The sequence below is a fragment of the Labeo rohita genome, unplaced genomic scaffold (assembly GCF_022985175.1).
Source record: "Labeo rohita strain BAU-BD-2019 unplaced genomic scaffold, IGBB_LRoh.1.0 scaffold_97, whole genome shotgun sequence".
Taxonomy (NCBI): Eukaryota; Metazoa; Chordata; class Actinopteri; order Cypriniformes; family Cyprinidae; genus Labeo; species Labeo rohita.
The window spans coordinates 50,864-67,861 of record NW_026129931.1 but is presented as its reverse complement, the minus strand read 5'-3'; the positions used below and the strand labels follow the sequence as shown (position 1 = coordinate 67,861).

Below are 16,998 nucleotides of genomic sequence, written 5' to 3'. Positions count from 1 at the left end.
CTTTTGTTCATACTAGGGCTGCACGATAAAGCAAAATTTAACAATGACTTTCAGTGAAGTACGGTTCTGTGATCAGCAGTAAATCTTCAAGGCCAGAGGTGCTCTCGCACGGAAACGCCAAATACGCCCGAAGAAGACACCCATGAAATCACGATCGCTGCAGCTGAATAAACAGATTTAACTGTATTCATTGATTCAACGTGACTAATAAACACACAGCTACAACAATATATGGTTTATCTCAATTCTTATTATCATTTTCATTCTAATAAAGTATATTTATAATACAGTGCCTTTATTTTGCTTAGAATACTATGAAATATGTTGTGTGCCTTATTCTGTGCAAAATGCCACATCATCTCACAGAAGGATTTATTTTAAACACTGGACTGACGTCATGAAGTGAGTTTGGAGTAAAAACATGTTATTAAAGGTGGTATTTTCACATGCTTTTAGATGTACTACCTACACAGAACCGTAGTTCACTGAGAAGCTACGCAAACAGCTGTCATTATCGCGAACGATTTCTTTCGATTCTGTAATCGTGCAATAGTATCGTCTACGATTTTTTGCCTAACCTATCAGTGAACTATGGCTCGGTGTAGTAATTGCTGCTTCATCTGAAAGCAGGTGATGGAGATTTACTGCTGATTACAGGACCGGCTTTATTGACAAAATGCGCTTGGAAATCGCGTTCGATTAATCGTGCAACCCCAGGTTATACTATGAGGAAGGTTCAGGTGTAGTGCAGATGGTACATTTTAAGTTATGGCATCACTCAATTGACATTTCAAGTCAGAACTGCGGTGACACATACAAACCAATGTCACACAAAATGTACCATATATACGTTCATCTGTTCCAGGGAAAACAGGTGTTACATATCATGAACTTAATTGACCAATCAATCAAGCAATTTCAGAACGAACAACCAAATTCCAACACTCAATACATTAGAAAAGTTATGTTTTCTTTCTTTTTATGTATTGTAGTTTTTAATATTGTTTTGTTATTAATATTGTTAATGTTTTTAATATTATTTATCAATGTTATGTTTGTTTAACCTTCTTTTCTCTTTAATTTTCTTATTATTATTTTCTTACCATTATTTATATAGCTTGTGTCAGACTGTGTAGAAGCAGCTTTACGGTATTAATAGGGAAATAGCGTGTCAAAATGGTTCTCCGTGCTCCTCTGGCCAGACGAAACCAGTAGTTTAATTCCAGGCTGCAACAAAATCAGATGGAGCACTCATCTGGTTCCTGTGGTTTTGTCCCGATGGGCATCTAGGTGAGCTCTTCGCTGTCTTTGGCTCATCTAGTCGACGTCAGGGCTGTAGAGGTCGTCTCTAGGTGCTGATCCACCATCTGATCTGGATACAGACTGGATCTGGTGTCTACGGTGACCTCGGAATTAGCACAAAACAGACTAATATTAGTATAGATGGAATCCTTTTAAAGATGTAGCATGTACATTAGGTACATCAGGATTTAGGAAGTGTTTCCGGTTCCGGTTGACCTAATTAATGCAGCCTAACGATCCTTTAATGGATTTGAATTACAGAGATGTGTTAGTGTGTTATAATAAGCCATAAAAATAATTAGTCCACTGACGGCGGAGAGTTGTTGATGAACCAAAGTGCTGTTTTATTGAACAGTGTAAAATCCATAATACAAACAAATAAACACTTGATTTGACTTGACTTGACAGTGGCTTAACTTGACATAAACAGACTTGACTTGAAACAGACTTTACAAACTCACCAACAGCAGATTACAACATCAATACACAATACGGAACAATGACTACATGAGGGCTATACATACCAAACAAAGAGAGTCACATGACAAGAACCAACCAATGAGAAACAAGACACATGTCTTGGACAACCAATCAGATCATGACACATTGAACAAGGGAACCAACAGCAGGAATACAAGAGGGCAAGGGCATCACATGACTAGACATCTCCACTTCGTCTGTTCGAAGGACATTATTCTAGAAGACTTGTGTTTTGTTCAGATGCAACTTTGCAGACCTAAACTGTGCTGCAATGTTTTTTGTGTTTTTTGTTTGTTTGTTTGTTTAGATAGAAGAGGCCTTTTTCTGCCAAGTCTTCCAAGCATGCCATTTTTGTCCCATATTTTTCTAATGATATTGTCATGAACTTTATCATTTAACATGTTAACTGAGGCCTGTAGAGTCTGAGGTGTAGTTCTTGGGTTGTCTGCCTTTTCTCTGAGCTTTACATGGTCTGATATTGGGGTGAATTTTCTGGGACGTGGAGGAGAGGTGTCTGTTTTAAATGTCTTCCACTTGTGAATAAACTTCAAATTGTTTGGAAATGGCCGTATTACTCTTCTCAGATTGATGGCAGCAACAATTGCTTCTCTAAGATGATTGCTGATGTCTTACCTCCTTGGCATTGTGTTAACACACACCTGAAGGCTCCAGACCAGCAAACTGCCAAAGCTTATGCTTTTATAGAGGCGCTTAGACTTGCCGATGATCATTTAATCAAAGGTATTTGATTAGCAGTGCTTGACTGTTATTTACCCTCTTAATTACAGTGTTAACAGTAAGGGTGTCCTAACTTTGTCATACTTGGCTTTTCCAGTTTGGCTTTATTTTGTTCAGTAAATAATGACACTGTGCAATTTGTCATGTGTTGTTGTTCATCTCAGCGCCACCTATTCACATTCAGTAAAGTGCCCCTTCCTTTACGTTTTTCACGTACATGTATGAAAATTGGTAAACACATGTAACACACCAATACCTACAAAAAAGTCTCTTGGAGCAAAAACCGAAACCCAACAAGAAGTCAGTTATTTTTAATTTTCTCAGCAAATTTTGTGTTATTTTTGCCATTTCCAGGTGTCGTACTTAAATGAACTTCTACTAGAGATTTATTCAGATCAACACCAAATTTGGTTAGTCTAATCCAGTGGTTCCCACTGTGAAATTATCTTGCTTATTATACGGCTACTTGCCACATATGTAAATAATTTTACATCATCATATTTTATTACCTCAAGACAACAAATTTAACTTGTAAAGTAGATCTTGGGACTCGAATCTGACACGCAAAGTGAAACGCGCACGTGATTGGACAGAAAGTGAGGCTTCATTTGTTGTCGATCACATGACTCTGGGAAACCAATACACGCCCCGATACAGGGCTTCACTAGAAATTGTGTCACTTGTGCAGTACCCGCTGCAGCTGTCTGTTATCAGTTGTAGCAATTTTTGTCGTAAAAAATAACAGACCACTAGATGGTGAAATTGATATCAGAAATGAGAATTGCCGTTAGCCAAGTAAAATTATGAATGAATGACGCATAGTAGTTCTGCTCTAAGCATGGACAAGTTTTTGAAAAGACAACAAGTGCCAGGCAAACGTAAAGTAGATGAATCTACTTCAAAGATCGCAACTACAACAAAGAGAAGAAAATATGAGAAAATCTGTTTAAAAAACAATGAATGCTGTTACATAGTACAAGCAATAGTACATAGTAAAGCTTCATGCTTTACTTTTAATGTTTCTACTCCAAAAATGACTAGTTCCTTGTTTAGTTTTTTTCAGTAAGTTGTCACGCACGTCCTGATTTTGCTGAGTTAGATGTGTCTTGACCATATCCCTACACCTAAACCTAACCTTACCCATGAGTAAATCCCTAAGATCAGAGGAAATAATAGATGAATGACACTGATGTACAAGCACCAAACACTGATTGTAAGCCTACAAAAACTATAAACTGTTTTTTTTAAAATCTGATTGGTTAATCCCAATGTTGTTCCAGGGTCAACAAAGATGTTGATCCAGGAACATGTCGTACTTGGTCAAATCAGGTTCTGCAAGTTGGTCACACACTGAATTTTAATTATTACAAAATCCTTCTGAAGTTGTGTTTATGTTTATGTGTAAATGCGGGGGTTGGGAGAAAAGAAAAGAAAAATTACAATCATAGACATGCATGACCTTTACATTACTCACAGATTTTGAAGACACAAACAAAATATTTTCCATTTCTTTTTAAAACACTGTGAAACAGGGTTTTTGTTAAAAAATGTGCACTTATGAATGTGTAAATAACCTTAATAAATAGACTAATAGCAAAAGCTTCGTTATTCACATTATCATAATTTAAAAACTCAAAAACTTTTCAAAATGCAGGTTAAAATCAAGAGTACTTTTTCATAAACAGAGGCATCATACCATAACTTTTTAACATAACTACAATGCCAGAAGTTGTGGGGTATTTTCCAAGTGCAAAAAGTAAAAAGAGCAATTAACATCAATATTCTTCTTAAATTTAACTTGTAAAGTAGATCTTGGGACTCGAATCTAACACGCAAAGTGAAACGCGCACGTGATTGGACAGAAAGTGAGGCTTCATTTGTTGTCGATCACATGACTCTGGGAAACCAATACATGCCCCGATACAGGGCTTCACTAGAAATGGTGTCGCTTGTGCAATATGCACATCAAAGCTTCAGTGTCATATGTAACTTAATAATCCACAGGGATCTCTTCATTCACACACAAACCCATCAAATGTGCAATACTGTACATTTAAGGAAAGTTGATCGTGTTCTGACTGCTATTGGTTTGCAACTGTCAAACCAGACGATCAGAGATTTCTGCTTAATGGACGCAATGTATGCTTTATTAATTTTATTTTGTAACATTATTTAACTGTACACTTTAACAAAATTTCATTACGGTAGGTCTGCATTTATTAAAAGATCGGTTTGCATTTCCCTGTGTTTTAAATAATATTTAGGCTATCGGTTTTGTGAAATGTGTTGCATAGCATAAATCATTATCTGTCTCTAAGCAGCGCATACAGTTGGCCTATATTTTTGCGAATTTTTTGCATTTATTAAAAAATAAAACAAATCTTTAAAATAATCAGAACTAGTTATTAGTTTTATCCTTTTACAGTCAGTGTTTTCATTTATGCTAATGTTTGATGCAAAAGTAAATAGGTGTAAAATATTAAAATAGGTTGTGAAAATGTTTATGGAACAAACTGTTGTATGTGCAAAATTGAGAAACAGATATTAATGACCATCAGTTGCAGCTGGTGTCTCACAAGGTACATGAATTTCAGTTTTTTAAAAAGTAAATGTAATATAAACATTTTGGAGAAATGTCATTTAGTCATTTGTACATTTACATAATTGGTACAGGAAAAATTACATTGTGTAGCTGTGTGTACTCATCATGAGATTAACTTTCATTTCATGAACATTAGGGATTAACTTGTTAGTGTATTTCAGTCATTCACTGGACCCAAATATACGCAAGTTTCAAATGCCACTGGCTCAGTTAACATATATAGCATAGTAATAATAGCAGTGTAGATCTTAGTTGCATTTTAAGTGATATTATAAATTGCTGTGCGTCCCCGTGTGTGTAATAAACAGTGTATGTGCATTGTGCACCTGCCTATAGGTGCATATTATTATAACATGCTCTTAAAAAAAAAAAAAAAAAAAAAATGAAAATGATAACTGCGTTGGGCTGAAACTACCAATAAACACTTGCGTCGCGCCTGGTGCCGCATTGCGCCGGGTGCATGGTCGGGCCCAATGTTTTTGGTAGTTAGAACACTTTTACAATGACTGTGTTAGTTGATCTAAACCGGGTTACGGGAGCCACCATGTTAGTGTGCGCTGTGGGATTTACTGTAGGATTTTGAATTCAGCAGATCACGTGATGCACTGAACTTTCTAATTACACCAGTGCAATCGTACCCTCCAGGGACCAGCGTAGAGTGATCACACTGGTCAAAGAACAAAAGTAAATCAAAGAATAACAAAAAATAATTAAACTTTTGTAGCTTCAAGAATTCATCTATATATAATTTAGTATTTAGTGTTTGATAACTTCATTCTATTTTTGTATATTTCCTATTCGCTGAAGGGGACAGGTAAACAGTGGGTTTATGTGAAGATAGAAGTTGATATATATATATATATATATTTTTTTAAGACTAATAAATGTTAAAATTTATAGCTAAAATTAAGATTAATCACAATTAATTTCAGATTAAAAAGTGTGATTGATTAGCTATTTTTTAATTGATTGACAGCACTAATTATTCCTTGAATATATTATTCCAGAAATATCTTCACAGTCCTCTGTGATGTGTTTACTTTCATCATTATGTGCATATTTTGGTGTAATATGTTTAATGTTTTGGTGGCTGGGCATGTTGATGCATAAACACAGGTGAGAACATTTGACAACTTTTTAACAATATGGATCATATTTTCAGTATCTCAGTCACTCACTGTTAGTGGAGAAGTGGAGAGGACTGTCCTCAGCTGGACAAAGCTGGTCACACTTACTGTAGTTCTTAAAGGAAAAAGGGCATGATTGGAAGAAACAACTTTTTTTCTATGTAACTTTTACATTAAGAAGGATATCAAGTACCTGTTGAGATATACCGTTTCAGCATAAAATGGTTCTGCAGGACAATGTGTGTTTCCAGTGTTGAGAGACAGGAAGTAGAATGTTCTCCCTACCTCCTCTTGACCCGCTCAGCATTTTGAATTCACGCTGGGCTCATATATAATATATATTACTCACACTGTGAGCATCGCAGTATGAGAACGGTCACTGTGATCGTCGCTTGATCTCACGTGTTGACGAAGATGTGTAAAGAAGCGTGTCTTTTACAGTGTGGATTGTGTGACTGCGGGAAGCTGATTGTTTTTGTCTTTATTGTGTGTCGCTGTTGCAGGACTCCCCAAAGCTGCAGTCATCACGCATCTGCAGTCCCTGAAGGCAGCAGGGGGGTTTTGGGCGTACTGTGCCACAGGAAATGATGTCATCTACACGCCGCTTCCTCTGTATCATAGTGCTGCTTCACTTGTAGGCATTGGAGGGACCATTGAACTGGGTAATTCTCTTAATCAAACCTTCTAATGAGCAGCCTGTAGATACATTATTACTACAGATGCTGCAATTTTGTGTGTTTTCTTGTGCTCATTAATGAGAATGCATTTCATCATATACTGATTATTTTCACATCAACAATTTAGAGCATCAGTTCAATCAGTTCAAACATTCTTTTCTAACCACCCTTCCACCCCAGTCCCACCCTCACTAGACAGAACACTTAAATGGGCATTAAAAAAGAGGGGAAAAATACCCTAATAAATAAATAAATAAAATAATACAAATAAAAATAAATACATTCATAAATAGCAACAATAATAATCATAATAAATAAAAGAGGTTAAAGTAAAGGTGATAATCCGGTTGAACATTAACTCTCTCTTAAGTTGTTCCAAAGATGCATGAATTTTACAAAAGATGATTTGGAAAAACAGTGTTTTTGTCCATAAAAAATGAAAGTCAGTGGAGTCCAGTGTTGTTTTGACACCAGCATTCATTGAACATTCCAGTATTTTGTTTTGTGTTCAAGAGGAAGAAAGAAAGTCATGCAGGTTTGGAACAACTTGAAGGAGAGTAAATGATGACAGAATGTTAATTTTGAATTGAAGCTTCCCTTCAAGTTTCTTTACTCCATTTTGCATTTGTTTACGTTTACAATTACTATAGAATTACAATAATAACAGCCACTGAGTCAAGTTACTAGAACACAACATTTGGGTTTCGGAAGTAAAACCACCGCTCCTTTTCTTTGTAGAGAAATGTATTTTTAATGGTAACTTATAAACCATTAAAGACAGAGCTGTTGTGAGCTTGGAGTTGTTAATCGTTGGTATATGCCAGGGGTGTCCAGACCTGCTCCTGGGCGGCGAGCGTCCTGCAGAATTGTGCTTCAGCCACTGCAAGCTTCTGGTGAGTCTGATTAGCTGTGTTGGGTGTGTTTCATTTTGGGCTAGAGCTAAACTTGGCAGGACAGTGTCCCTCCAGGAACAGGTTTGGACATCCCTGGTATATGCTTCTGCTGAAGAAATCAGTTTGCATTATTTGTTTCAAATAATCATGTTTAACAGCATGTTACTGTAACGTGGAAAGGGAGACGAGAGGCGAGCGGATCCAAATGCAAAACTTTGAAGTTCGAAGGGCGAGACAAAGACATGGTCAAACAGGCAGGGTCAAACAATAGCAAACAGGTATGTTGGAGCGAGACACAAGAATAGTCCATGAAGCAGGCGAGGGTCGAGCAGTGGCGAACGTAATCCGAAGGGGCCACGGGAAACGGGTAATCCAAAGAGACAGGCGAGATATCCACAAGGCAGGCAGCGAGACAGACAAGACAAGAAGACCAGGCGAGAAAGCTAAACTCGGGAACTATTAAACTAGGGAACTAGGGAACAAAGGTTGCTAGCACTAGGGGAGCGCTAAACGCAACGAATACCTTACTCCACAATACAACTCCACAATACTCGCTGAGTAACAGGGGGAAGTCCGGGGCTTATATAGCACGTCTGATTGGCTACAGGTGCCGGCGCAATCAGCGCGATGGGTGATGGGAGACGTAGTCCGGGGTGTAGTGCAACAGTCTGTGTGATGTGAAAGTGCGAGAGTGACATCTGGTGGTGAGTGGACCGAATGTCACCGGCCAGATTCATGACACTTACCCATGATGATGTACAGAAAACTCCACCAATCAGAGAGTGGCATAGCTATAGCATAGCTCCGCCCCTTCCCGTGAACCACTTATGTAATTGACGTAATTGAGTCTTTCATGCTCACAAAATACTTACATATTTGTACATACCTGTATGTGCGTAATTTGCTGTAAAATTAAAATATAATATTTCTGTAGATACAGTAAACGGCTTTAAATGAATAGCTCTATATTTCCCCAATATTTTTAATTTGATTGTCATTCAGAGTGCTTCATGGGAATGTAGTTCTTTCCCTCACCAAAACTGTTGTGTATGCAGACCTTTGTCTTTTTGTCCTTCTTTTTTTGCTTCAAATAAAAATGTGTGATTTTGTGATTCTTGTCATAGCTGGTTGGCTTGGTTCATGGCGTATAGCACTTTAACGAAGACTTTGTTTAAATGCTTATGGGAAAAAATGAATGGGGAAAATACTGTTCTGACACTCTATTAATTCAGTTTTTTTTTTTTTTTTTTTTTTTTTTTTTTTTTTTTTTAAGTGTGTGCTTCTGTTGCAAAATAAAGGCAGTAAATGTTCTAAGAGTGTGTTCTGGATTTAAAGATTTATGCCATATAGACCACTTTCCTTGTGATTTTTTACTTATGACCACTTTTCTTCTGATTGAGCATTTGCCAAGTGTTTACAAAAGCAACCAGCCAAACACTGAACCCATGTTCTAGAGACCATTGATCAGTCTGGTTCAAGCGTACATGTGTTATTGCTTAATACAGACAGGTTATTTACTTTTTACCTTGGAATTTTTACAAGTTTTACATTAGCATGGAAATAATTAGTTCAGCTTTTGAATTGAGATGATTTTTACAACTGCTTTTAGTGCAAGAGCTGTCTAATGCTGCTGAATTCTTTCCACTCAACAAACCTGAACAAACAAATTTTGTTTGCTGCCCTTTACACCATAAGCATTAAAGATGTTAATGAGCTGCAGTTGCAATGGAACATGCCCGTATAGCGTTCATGGCCAACACCAGCCTTAATAGACTATATCAGATTGAATGTTTGTACTTATTTGCGTAGAAAGGTTAGTTTCATGTGTGTCTCTTTGGTATTGTCATTTAGGTGCCACCTGTGTCCTAAAGAAGAAGTTTTCAGCCTCTCAGTTTTGGCATGACTGCAGGAAACACGACGTCACCATATTTCAGTATATAGGAGAGGTGTGCCGATATCTGTGCAATCAGCCTATGGTACGTTACCGCCTGCTCTCCACAATTCACTGCTTTTGTCAAGTTGTTTTTGTAGTAGTGCACTTTTCATTAGTTAATTATTAAAATGTGATTCAGGGTATGTTTCAGACCAGTACTCATTTATTGGTTCTAAAGCACGGCATTATTTCAGCCCTGTTGAATTTTTTCAATGTGTTTCACTGCAGACAGAGAGTCATACAGGTTTAAAATAACATGTAGGTGAGTAAATCATGATAGAAATTTCATTTTTGAACACCCTTTTTTATAGCATTACTTGTATAAATGACGTTTGATGATGTCTGGGTTCGCGTCCTTCAGTTTGAAGTCATAAATGCTTTAACAAGCCACGGTACTGTTAACTCCACAAAAATGTCTTGGACATGTGGCTCGCCTCAATACTTTACCAAACAATCTGGGACTCCGGAAGGATCGGAGTGTGTCTCTGGTCACGCAGACTAACTCTGCGATGAAAGAATCCGTGGCCTCTGTGAATCTATGAAAATGAACTTTTTGGTTTGTGTGGGGTTGTGTCGTGTTTTCATGGCTAACTGACAGACGGCTCTTTTGTTAATGTTTCTCATTCACGGTTCATGTGCGTCAGGACAGCAGCGTGCCCCGCAGTCTATCAAAGATGTCTTTGTGCCCGTCCTCTAACGCGGCCCGGACGGTCACACCGAATTCATCAATGTGCTCACGACAGACACACCAGTGTACAAGCTGAGCGAACGCACAAACCCTTACAAGCACGTAAGCACGTAGAACACATTCTGCAGCAGGAACACCCACATGTGAATCTCTGCACATACACCGTTTGCAAAATGGGACATGTTTCGAGCAAGTGCAGGAAATGTTGTGTTTGTCAGTGGTGAGCTTTAACTGAGGGCACACACAGACGGGGGGCTGTTGTGAATGGAGAGGTTCTGCTGGTCTGACTGGCTCGCATTGTTCACCCACACACACTGTCCTACTGAGAAATGCAACACTGCATGAAAAAACCTCATCAGACTTACACTGAAGGAGGGACACGAGGACATAAGAAACCGTGTGACAACCACCCAGATCACCCTAGCATTGTGACAGGACAAACAGATTTTTTCATTATTATATTAATTACACACTCGACTAGGGCTGCACAAAATTGGAATATTTTTGCAACACAAATAAAATTAAGCAGTGATTTAAATGTCTGTGGTCTAACAGTTGCATTCAGGTTCAGAAACTGAATAAGCAAAAAAGTAAAATGACACTGCATATTCTTCACTGTATAAATGAAACATAGATGAATCTACAAAAGTTATTTGGTCAAGATTTTCTCTTTGCCTTTTATTGTTTGACTAACCGTAATTGACAGGAGCAATTACTGTATAGGTTGCTGTCACTTTATAAAAGAATGCACTGATTCACTGTATTGATACACATTCAGTCTCTTTCTCAGCTGTTTACGTTCACTTGAAACACAACCAGAAAAACAAGAATACTCTCCAAGACAGTTATTCGACAAAATTTTCAGTAGTTCAAGTTGAAGCAAAGGACAAATGAATTCTGTGTTTGTAAACGAAATATCTTTTGTGCAAATGATAAACTATCGTGATGCCGCAGCACTGGCCCAGTCAGCTGTCCCGAGTGTCTTTCGCACTGGCCCGGGCAGTCTTGCAAGGATATCAGCGTCTCAGATCAGCTCGATTTACTTTAAATGAACCAAGTCGTTCTAAGATGCTGAAACACTGTAGCACTGAAACTGGTGAAGCGTGTACTTACTTATTAAAATCTCAATGCGACAGTCGCATTATGCAACATTGTGATATCGATTTTATTTCTCTTTAGCGTACAAGAAACTTCATGACAGATCGAATGTGACAGTTTGCCGGCTCCTGTTGTGTGATTGCAGGGTTTCCGTGGGTGCTTAAAAAGTCTTCAAAAGTATTAAGTTTAAGGCTACAGTATAAAATGCTACAAGAAAGTCTTAATTGTGATTTCTTAAATTGTGATTGTCTTAAATTTGGGGACAGAAAGACAAGAATTGCGAAATGGCTTAATGTGACGATTTAACTCCTAAAGGCTATGATTTCATTAAATAAATATGACAGGCGTTACCAAGGAAAACCTCCTTTATTTCTGCTGCAGAGATTGACATTGATTTTCAATAAGCTCATCTGCTGTTTACGTTCAGACCGATTCGAAAAATCCACCCATATGTTGCAGTCACGCAGAGTTGTACATGTGAACTGGTGGATCGACAAGAACCTTGTGCTAATGCATTATAAAAATCTAATCAAATTAAGGCACTAAAATAAATACTTTTGACTCATCCATTTACATTTTTAAAATGGTTTAAAGGCTGAAATGGAAAGTTTATATATGTTATAACTTTTTTTTCTTTTTTTTTTCTTTTTTGTGAAAACCTGTATCTGAACTGTAAATTGTCATTTTTTTCAGTCATTTCACAGTTTATTGTGTTACCGTAGACATTGCCCTGCCCCACTCATGGTGTTATTGTTATATGTACACGTCTTAAAAAGTCTTAAATTCCATCTTAAAAATCCTGCAGATAGCCCGGATTGTGAAAAGATTCCTCATAATGTGTGTCTGTGTGTGTGTGTGTATTTATTAGGCAGGTAATGAGAAGGATCACAGGGTGCGCATGGGCGTCGGGAATGGCCTCCGGCAGGACGTATGGAGAGAGTTCCTCCGGCGCTTTGGGGAGATCCGCATGTGTGAGATCTACGGCTCCACTGAAGGAAACCTGTGCTTCATGAACCACATTGGCAAGATCGGAGCTGTCGGCCGCTCAAATTTCTTTTACAAGGTTAGTTCAACTCAAGAACATTACAGCCTAGGGTTAGGACAGGTTATCAAGTTTAAACAGCAACAAAAAGATCAGTAAATATTTGACTAGAATATAGGGGTGTGTCTAAGTGTCAGATATCTGACAAACATGAGCTGCAACCAAACAAACACGATTGCGCCAGAATTGATTACTTGCATCTCTTTGCTTTGATGTCAGAGGCAGAAGGTCAGTGACCGTGAGTACCAGAGCAGAAATATCAGCTGTGCTGTGTTTAAGGTGTTCTTGTTTAGTTGGATTGCTCTTAGATTGTTCAACACAGATTTCTGGAACTAGATAAATAGTTCAAATCGAATCATAGGTAATAGTAGATGATAGATAGTCTTAATTGTTTTAAAAAAGCCATTTGTACCCTAAAGGTAATGCCAGTAATGACACCCTTTACAGAGAGATGCTCCCTGTCTGCGAGGCTCTATATAAAAAGACAGGCTCCCTTGGCATATCGTCAACCTGTTGCTCAATCATGGAGTCTGAGTGTTTCTCGTAATACATGATCAGCGTGAGCGGACAGATGCTCGTAAGAGCATTGACATGTAATCCTCACTGCGCTATTCTTGGACGCTTCAGATTACAAAACCTGCTGAAATATGGCTCACAGCAGTCATGTGAGCACATGCAAAATCCAAAATATTATTCTCAAAATAATATCGCTGTAGGCCGTTAGTATGTCACAAACATACGGCATGTTTTTTTTAATTTTGTAGCTTTTATTATTTAACCTTTAAAAAAAGGCGATTTTCAGAACATGCAAACACAAGTCTCTGATTTCCAAGCGAAAAGTACTTGAAAATTTAAAAAGTATTAAAACTAGATCCATATTGCATTTAGACTGATTTTAGAGCTTTTTCCCTTTACATGGACAAAGAGGAATGTCATGGCATGGTAGTGTGAGCTCACTAGCACATTTCAGAATCTTTATTAGCATTCACTTCATGTTTCTGTGTCTTCAGTTCAGGCAAGTGATGTGACGTGACAGGCTATCAGGGCCTTTGGAATGTGGGTGAGTCGTTAGAAATCTTGATGGCCAAAGTAATAACATGAGAGAAATGAAGGGATTCATCTTCACGAGCAAGTTCTGCTTGCAACGTAGGGCTCAGCCCTTCATGTGAAACTTTCTCAGTATCATTGTTGATATTGGTTTGATCATGAACAAATGCTTCAAGTTGTTGTGAAAAATAAAAAAGCCACTTTCTTCAGCAGAACCATCAAACTTATCAAGAAGGGCAGCTCTTACTTGGCGATGAACGAATATATTGACTAAGATGGTCGTTTGGAGCTTGTAGAGTCATCAGTTGATGTTGGAATCCCACTAGTAAATCACTCTTATGAGCAGTGCCCGCTTGAAATTGAGAAAAGTCCACTGGATTCGGGCCAGGCGAAGCATTCTGTAACGCGTTAGAGGCGGTGAAGAAGAATCGCTGTTTATTTACCGTTTTATGGTTTTAAAGTTGTGTCTTGTAAATGGTGTCATAAACATTTATTTCAAGTTAAATATGAATTGTATTTGGGCTATGTTCCTTTTAAATACTCTTCATTTATATTTGATGGGGGTTTTATTTCTCGAAACAGAATTATTGTTTTTCGTCTTTGCATATTAACACAAACCATGACTGAAAAATAATAATACTAATTGTTTTTATTATTATGAATGTCTAGATATTTCACATCCACGTCACTGCGTAGCCAGTAACCAACACTTGCGACACTATGCACATTTGAGATTTTTAGAAATGAGTAATTACCCTTCATTGAAAACTACATCCCATATCAAAACTGATTTGCAAAGTGATAGACCCGCACGCACACGAGTCGTGATATGACCCTGGTGAAAACGGCATCGTCATTCATCAGCGTAGTGTTTCCTTTGCATAGCACATTAAACACAGTTTTAATGATACTAATAGTACAATAACAAATAGCTATTATTAGCATAGATTTCATATTATATATTAACAGTCACACAGATATTTTCTCATGTCAGTAAACTCTAATGTAACAGGAAGTCCCAAAAACAGTGACAACAATTACAAGCTAATAACAATCATAAACAAATGCAACCAGCAACTCAATTTACACTTGATGTGACGGCCACAGCCGTGCCACCCTGTAGCCCAAGACTGGTGGCCCACTGAAGCTAAATAGGGTTGAGTCTCTGGATGGGGAAAGGAGGTGCTAGTGAGACCAGTTTTTCGAAAACCAGTGTAAACAAACACAGAAGAAGAGTATTCCGAGAGAGAACAGAGTTGATGCTGAGCTCTTCTTATCTGTTTATGTTCACATGTTTTTTTTAATGCAGAATATAATTTATATTCATTTATGTGATCTGAAGAGCACTGTCTGTTTTCTGTTTTCTTCCACGTGAGAGTCAGAGCACGTTCACTGTAGATCTGTCAATCACGTGATCATATCTCCTCTCATTAGGTATTAAAAAAACATTTTTTCTATAGATGAAACATGAAAGTAAATAGACATGATTATGACAATATATTTTCTGTATGTGTTTTATGGAAATGATAAGAAGTGTAGCATTATTAAACATACAAAGAGTGAATGTCTGCCTTTTACAGAAATAAAATCCATTTTAGATCTCAGTCAGAAGTTATTACAAGAACTCCATGATGGTTTAAATAGGTTTTAAAGAAAAAACATTAATAATCACACACATTTTTAAATATAGCTTGATGCTAATTGTACATCTATTTCTATTTTAAGATGCATTCTTGTAAGCATTATAGATGTGTTTCTGGTGTAGAACCTAACTTTATTTATTTTAATTTAATGCTGTATATTGATTAGTGGAAGATGATAAATACATACACGAGATACATATCTGAGAAAAATGCATTGTTGGTCACCACCACCCTGCATGTGTGCAGACGTGAATTAGCAAAAGGTGATCAATTGTTTCGCCCTCGGTGTGAAAGCATTGCTTGTTGGGGATTATTGGATTCACTTCTCATGCTTTTTTGGCATCGCTTAGTGTGAAATGGCCTTAATGTTAACGCTGTGGTGCAGAGAAGGAGACCAGACGGCGTTTTTTGGGGTTTTTTTTAACGGTTGTCAGTGGAGATGATTCTTGCTAAGAGTTCCTTTAAAAAAACAACACGCACACACAAAAAAACAATGCTTAAACATTAAAATGGATTTTAATGTTAAGGAAACGGCACTGAGGTTCACTTTGTTTGAACCAGATACTGAAGCAGTCACATGGTTTTCAGGTGAATGAAGCTTCGGGTGTCATAGATCACGTGCTTTTCTCAAAACGAATCAAGCTTCTGTGTTGGAGCTTTCGTGTTGAACGTAAAATCACTACTAGAGAGTTGCTGGCAGGTGAGTTTGATTAATGTTGGAGCTGAACTCTGCAGGAAAGTGGACCTTGAGGACCAGAGTTGAGAGCACTTGCTGTAGAAAATATTATGTAATATAAATATTAATTATTTATTAGTTTGTTACTATCTTTCAGCATCAAACGCTACAAAAAGTTGTATCATCTTTTTGTACTACTAATTGTAACCAATGAATAAATGAATTGTCATTTCTGAGGATGTGATCTGTACTGTTGAGTTTAGACATGAATTTGACATGAATTTGATTTTTAAAGTTCATATATAGTTTGTGCTGAAGGATGTGTTTGTTCAAAACAGCGTTTGAGTGATGATGTCATCCAGCTGATATTCTTCTCCACAGGATCGTGCTGGTATCTGCTGTCTGAAATACTGAGCGATTTGTTTTTTCGCAGGTGATTTTTAAGTATGATCTGGTGAAGTATGACCTGGTCAGAGATGAGCCTGTGAGAGACCACAATGGATTCTGCCAGCATGTTCAGAAAGGTGAGAACATCTGAAACAGTCTAGGAATGAATCAGCCAGTATAGCTTACTGACCAAACATATGCTTTTTAGGGTTGTGCCGACAGACAATAGTATCGTGTATCGACGATAGTCAGAGATATCGCCTGTTGCTGATGCCTTTGTCGATAGCAAGATGATTATTATTACTGTCTGTCAAAAATAGACTAGGCGCCTAACTTTAACGATGCAACGCAGAGAGCCGCTTACAGGACGCTTCAGAAACGTGCCGTGACGCGGCTGGTATAAACACAAGCATTGACTAGAGCGGCCTCGAACGGCTCCGGTGGCCGTGTCGGAGGCGTAACGCGCTGAAGACGTGTGCAGCATAAATAAGGTGTAAGAGATTTATTCATTATACAGTGTAGACAGCTTCACTGACTGTTATGGAGCGAGAGATGCGACGTGAAGCGGGCGGAACCAAATGCAAACTTTTATTTATTGGCAAGGCGACCTCTAGTGGCAAGCGGACAGAAGAGCACAGGCCAGATTCATGAAGGCCTTCATGGCC

General features: G+C 37.9%; 1 protein-coding gene across 1 annotated transcript in view; it reads left to right on the top strand.

Annotated features, from left to right (window-relative positions):
- The window catches only part of slc27a6 (solute carrier family 27 member 6), a 28,662-nt gene that overhangs the window by 3,595 nt on the left and 8,069 nt on the right, over positions 1–16,998 (top strand). Inside the window, exons 3-6 of the mRNA XM_051105370.1 lie at positions 6,753–6,911; positions 9,671–9,795; positions 12,407–12,601; positions 16,380–16,470. Coding sequence (XP_050961327.1) covers positions 6,753–6,911; positions 9,671–9,795; positions 12,407–12,601; positions 16,380–16,470 — 570 coding nt within the window. The remainder of the gene's footprint in view (positions 1–6,752; positions 6,912–9,670; positions 9,796–12,406; positions 12,602–16,379; positions 16,471–16,998) is intronic.